At 41.6% G+C, this 6372-nt stretch overlaps 1 protein-coding gene across 1 annotated transcript; it reads left to right on the top strand.

Annotated features, from left to right (window-relative positions):
• Window positions 1-3066: 3066 nt before the first annotated feature.
• LOC136803542 (uncharacterized) lies at window positions 3067-5633 on the top strand. The gene is made up of 2 exons (XM_067060283.1): window positions 3067-5318; window positions 5570-5633. The coding sequence occupies exons 1-2, from the start codon at window positions 3067-3069 to the stop codon at window positions 5631-5633; spliced, it is 2316 nt and encodes a 771-aa protein (XP_066916384.1).
• The last annotated feature ends 739 nt before the right edge of the window (window positions 5634-6372 follow it).

Here is a 6372-nt window from a genome sequence, read left to right as displayed (position 1 = left end):
TCATATTTTCCTTTTCTACTCCAACCTGATTGATTTTCTGTGAATGTTCATTCTAGATTTTTGTTGTATTTGTATTGTCTTTTTGTTTTGTGGGTTTTTGTATTTATTGTTTCCATTTTGAGTAGTTGAAGGTTTTATACTTCTAGACTATATATATATATTCTTCCACTTTTTTATACTTTATTTTTATAAACAATTTTTTTTTGTTAAAGATTTGCGATGTTAGCTTTTTTAGGCTTTATGCAAATAAATGGATAGAAATCTGTAGAAATAGAAATAGAAATAACAAATGCACGGTAGTAGATACTACCTAGATGGCCAGTTTGCAGAGTTATGACAGGAATTGTTGAGATCTCAGGGGTAGAGATTGATCACCTTTCAAGGGCAGGGGCAAAATTTCAATAATATCTACCTTTCAGGGGCAAAATCATTGAAAACTAGCTAATTTCACAAGTTTTTCTGGCTTTTTTGTGGTGGAAACAGATTTTCCGACTAGAAAAGGATCGGATTTTTAACATAGAAAGTGAGTTGGTCGGGCAACGCGAACACAACTATATTATTGTGGCCTAAGACGGTCATCGAAAAATTGTTCTATTCGGGTCACCCGCCCGCATCAAATTTTCCGCTGATTTTCCGGGGCAGAGATGCGGAAAAAAATCTGGGAAGAGTAATTTGTTCTTTTAAAGTATAGCTTTTTTCTCAATTGCTCTGACGACCATCGAAAAATTGTTTTGCTCGCGTTACCACCCGCCCCTGAGTTACTGGCCTGATTAAAAAAAACCTGGGAATGTTTTTGACCGCCCGTCCGCCCGCATGCATTTTTAACACCCATTAATTTACAGCTTGGTCTACCTAGACCCCTTGTAAACCCAAGGTCGGGAAATTTTCAATGTTGCGTATTTGAATTGACGAAGTGCGCATGTGCTCCCTTCCGATATAGACCTTTTTTCAAAGAGGACGTCCTGTTGAATAATTATGTACTCCAGCCATAAAAACAATGATAAAGCAATGCATAATTACTGTATCATGCATATTGTAATAATTATGCATGGTTTTATCATTGTTTTTCTGCTGGACTACATAATTATTCAACAGGGTGGCCTCTTTGAAAAAAGGTCTATTGGAATGCAAATCGCTCTAGGTAGACCAGGCTGTAAACCAGGCCAGAAACATCAAAAATATGACCAGACAATCTCAATGGAACGGAATCGACGATCGAACCAGTCGAACCAAATCGAAAGCAATCGACCGATTGAAATTCGATTGTCGAACGCAATTGAATATCAATGGAATATTACCGCAATTTTCAGATTTGATTGATATTCGATTGCATTCGATATTGATGTTCGATTGCGTTTGATTGAGTCGATCATCGATTCATTGCGACCCCGGATTGTTCATCGCATAATTTCTACAGGAAATCGAAAGTAATTTCATTTGGCTTGTGATGTTTGAGAGCTTGGTTGTTGGGAAGCTGCAAGAATAAAGCCAGGCAGTCTCAATCGAACGGAATCGGCGATCGAATCGAACCAGTCGAATACCGTAACAATCGAACCAATCAAATATTACCCAGAATTTTGACGTTTGATTGAGATTCGATTGCGTTCGACAATCGAATTTCAATCAGTCGATTGCGTTTGATTTGGTTCGACTGGTACGATGATCGTCGATTCCGTTTGATTCACGATATCTTCTGGATATGAAAATAAATTTACAGCCTGGTCTGAATATCCAGGCTAGGTAGTTAGGAGCAGTATGAAAAACATGAAAAGAAACCAGAAGAGTGCAATCAGTGGACAGAATTCAAAATGGTATGAAAAATAAATTATTCTCCTAAAAAATAAAAACAGTTTTTGTTCAGTGATGTCGTCGTCAAAGATGATGCTTATTTCAGTAAAACTTTGATCAAAATTATAAGAAAAACCAGAATGTGAAAGAGGTATGACTAAAGCTTGCAACCATCCAAAATTATATAATCCATATAAATATTCCCAATAATTGTATAAAACTGTAAAATAAAAAATTTTAATTTCTACAGTAAAGAGCCCCAAGGATGGTTTCGCGGGCTTTCTGTGGGTGCCAATTTCAGCATATTGTAATGGCCTCGTTTCCAATCAAATAGATCGCGTACTAGGGATTTAGTATTTAGACTAGCCGTCACCCGGCGTCGCACCCGCCGAGGATTAGATAAGCTGAACGCATCCTAAGCCCTTTAGATAGTAAAGAAGAAACTATAGACTGAATTAATACCTAAGATTTAAGAACGAAAAATTGCCACTTGAGACCGATCAAAACTCGAGAAATCGCCAATTTAATGTTTTGTGACGTCATTTGGGCCCTAAATGACGTCATCCAAAGGGTAATAAACTTTTCACTTCACTGAAAACAATTTGTCATTTACCCAAAAGATTTTCTCGATGATTTCTGATCCAATGAGGGGTCAATCATTGCTTAAATCCTTCTCAAACTCCAGATATCAGATTTTCAGGTTTTGATGACGTCGTCGGACCCAAAATGCCTCAGTTTGAATATATTTATTTTCGAAAGTCTCTATATACCCACTCTTACCCCTCCCAAATTATTCTCCATTAAATTTCCGATCCAATGAGGGGTCAACGACTTCCCAACCCCTTTCCAGTCTCGAGATATCGCATTTTTCATGTTTTGATGACGTCATCAACTGAAAACGCCAAAAAATTCAGCGAAATTTTAAAATCACACTTAAGCCTTATAACCCCTCCCATCTCATTCTCTATAAAATTATCGATCCAATGAGGGGTCACCGACCTCCCAACTCCTTTTCGAACTCGAGATATCGCATTTTGAAGTTTTTCCCAAATCTGTGACGTCATTGGGTCCCTTTACCCCTAATGTTGTCAACGGTCAATTCGCAAATTTCGGAATTTTTGCGGTCAACGTGTAGCTTATGCCCCAAGGGTCCTAGCCTATACTAGACGTCACCCGCGTTTTTTCTACGCAATTAACGTCTACATTAAAGACTACATCAAAGAAACTACCCGATTGATCAACGAATGGTTAGCCGACAGCCCGATTAAAGAATGTGCGATGTACGCAGTACATATCATGCCAGCGCTTCTATTGCAAAAACCGGCCAAGAACTCCAAGAGTAAGCATCATGTCGATGCACTAAATCGAAGGCTCAAACTCTGGCAGCAAGGAGAATTTGACCAGTTGTTTCGAGAAGCAGACACCCTTCAAAAGAGACTACCAAAAGTTGATAGAAAGAAAAACATCAACATCATTTCTCGAAAATTTCGCGAGCACGTATCAAAAGGAAACTTGAACTCAGCTATCAAGCTTCTGTCGAACAATATGGAAGGTGGAATCCTACCACTGAATGATCAAACGAAAGATCTACTAAAAGTCAAACATCCAGAAGGACGTAAAGCTGAAGAAGACGTCAAATTGCAAGGTCCACTTCAAACCGTCGAAAATGTAATATTTGACGTCATTGACGACAAGATGGTGTACGAAGCTGCAAAGATCACTCGTGGTGGTTCCGGACCCTCGGGCTTGGATGCGGACGGATGGAGACGAATCCTCGTATCAAGAGACTACGGAGACACGGGTACAGACCTCCGAAAATCAGTTGCAGCGCTCATCAGAAAGATATGCTCCATCGATATGAAGGATTCAACGTTAGCACCACTTTTTGCTTCACGTCTTGTACCTCTCAACAAGAACCCTGGACTTAGACCGATAGGTGTTGGAGAAGTCCTCCGACGAATCATGGGGAAAGTTGTGATGGCCGCATTCTCTGAAGACGTTGTACGTGGTTCATCTGACGCGCAAATGTGCGGACGAAGTTCTGGGAGCGAGGGTGTAATCCACGCCATGAGACGGATGTATACCAACGAAAGAACAGACGCTGTCATCCTTGTCGACGCAGCCAACGCCTTCAACAATATCAATCGAGAAGCCCTGATCCACAATATCAAGTATATCTGTCCCGAAATCGCAACATATGTTACGAACTGCTACTCCAGCCCAGCTAGACTTTTCGTCGTTGGAGGTCTAGAAATCAAATCACAAGAAGGAACCACTCAAGGAGATCCACTCGGTATGGCTATCTACGCTCTGGGTGTTACACCGATGCTTAACATCCTCCTCATTGGTATAGGCAACAACCACAACCGAATGGTCGCCTTCGCCGACGATATCACAGCAGCTGGGTCCTTGGACGCATTGAAGAAATGGTGGGATCATCTCCTCGAGATCGGTCCATCCTACGGTTATTATCCACAACCAACAAAATCTTGGCTGATTGTTAAACCCGACCAACTCGAACAAGCACAGGAAAAGTTTGCTGGTACCGATATCAAAATAACATCCGATGGCGAACGGCACCTCGGGGCGGTGATTGGTACGGATGAAAACAAAAGTCAGTACATCAACCAAAAGATCGACGATTGGACCCAGGAGATTAATCTTCTTGCTGAAATCGCAGCAACTTATCCACAAGCAGCCTACTCAGCCTACGTCAGCAGCTACCAACATAAGCTGACGTACTTCCTACGCACCATCCCAACGATCAATGACGAGCTGAAAAGAGTCGACGAAGCTGTGCGGCACCGACTGATTCCATCACTAACTGGTGGACGCATCATCAACGACCAGGAAAGAATAATGCTTTCCTTACCTCCATGTCTCGGCGGAATGGGACTGAAAATCTACGCCGAAGAATCGAGCTACGATCACGGAGATTCGATGAGTGCAACCGTGGCACTGCAGAATCAAATCCTTCAAACAAATGACGGTGCACCCGAAGCGAAATCCAAGTCTCGTCTTCACAACGAACGGCAGCAACGTCACCAGGAAAAGCTACGAGCTTTCTTGGAGACAGCCGACATCAACACCAAACGAACGATGGAGACGCTCAATCAAAAAGGTGTTTCAAATTGGCTGACATCCATCCCTTTGAATGAACAAGGTTTCGAGCTGACCAAGCAAGAGTTTTGGGATGCCATCAGAATTCGATATAACTGGCCTCTCGACCGACTACCATCAACTTGCGCGTGCGGATCATCGTTCGATCTAGCACACGCGCTCTCGTGCAAGAAGGGAGGATTCGTGTCTTTGAGACACAATGAAATTAGAGACATTACGTCCAAATTGCTAAGAGAAGTGTGCGTAGATGTAAGAACTGAACCCCTATTAAACGAACTTAATAACGAAGATCTACCAAGACATGCAAATGTCTCACGCGAGGCGAGACTGGATATAAGCGCTCTCAGTTTTTGGACTGCTGGCCAAAGAGCATTTTTTGATGTGAGGGTTTTCAACCCGTTTGCTCGAAGGTACACCAATTCAAAATTGAGAACTGCTTATCATCCAATGAACGCGAAAAGAAGAGACAATATGGTGAACGTATTTTGCAAGCCGAAAATGGGACTTTTTCTCCGCTTGTTTTTGCGGCAAATGGTGCGATGGGACGTGAATGTACGTTATTTTACAAGCGTCTTGCTGAAATGATAGCAGACAAAAGACATGAAACTTTCTCAAAAGTTACTAACAGCATTAGAACTATCATATGCTTCTCGCTCGTTAGATCTACAGTGAGATGCATCCGTGGATCGAGAGGTAGAGTACGACTCCCTCAAGATGAAGTTTAAGTTTTTATTGTTCCTTTCTTATACATAATCCATAATTCTAGTAGAATTTTATTTAAATCCAAAAGAGCCATGCCGGGACAGGCTCCGGTATATAGTATATTTTATATTTTTCAATACCGACTTGTATTTAATTTCTCTAGTATATTACGTTCCGAAAATGCTTGAACGAAAAAAAAAAAAAAAAAAAAAAAAAAAAAAAAAAAAAAAAAAAATTAACGTCTATTACACTTTGAGACCGATCGCACCCTCCACCGTTTGGTTCCTTATTTTCAAAAGCGCACCAAAGTGGAACTCACTAAGAAACGGGATAAAAAATCTCGGTTTTTAGTGAGGCACTCGCTACAAGGGTCCCAAAAAAACCAAAAACGTCAATTATTTCCACGGGAAAGTGGGTTTTTAAATTTGCGAAAGATTTGCACTGCAACGACTTCTTCACAAAAACGCTAATTTCCACACTCGCATTACTCCCTCGACTCCCTGGCATTCACGAGTTGATTCACTCTGTACGCTACGAGGACATTACTCCCGACTTGATTAGAAGGTCTGCGATGCGAACCAACGGAGGAGCAGGCCCCTCAGGACTCGATGGTGACGGATGGAGAAGGATCATCACCTCCAACAGCTTTGGAACCGCCTCAACTGATCTCTGCACCTCGATCGCCAACCTTGCAAAAATGGTATGCACCGAGATTCATTCCCCTACATCCCTTGAACCCCTAATGGCCTCCCGTCTAATACC

Source organism: Clytia hemisphaerica, unplaced genomic scaffold (genome assembly GCF_902728285.1).
Source record: "Clytia hemisphaerica strain Z4C2 unplaced genomic scaffold, Clytia hemisphaerica genome assembly, whole genome shotgun sequence".
NCBI lineage: Eukaryota > Metazoa > Cnidaria > Hydrozoa > Leptothecata > Clytiidae > Clytia > Clytia hemisphaerica.
The sequence above is the reverse complement of the archived record's forward strand: the minus strand, read 5'-3'. Positions and strand labels throughout refer to the sequence as shown.

Bases quoted from the DNA above. Each gene is read 5' to 3' on its own strand.
- LOC136803542 (XM_067060283.1), top strand. From the start codon at position 3,067: ATGTACGCAGTACATATCATGCCAGCGCTTCTATTGCAAAAACCGGCC. The intron at 5,319-5,569 runs GTACACCAATTC...CTCGCTCGTTAG, and splicing joins TTCAACCCGTTTGCTCGAAG to ATCTACAGTGAGATGCATCC.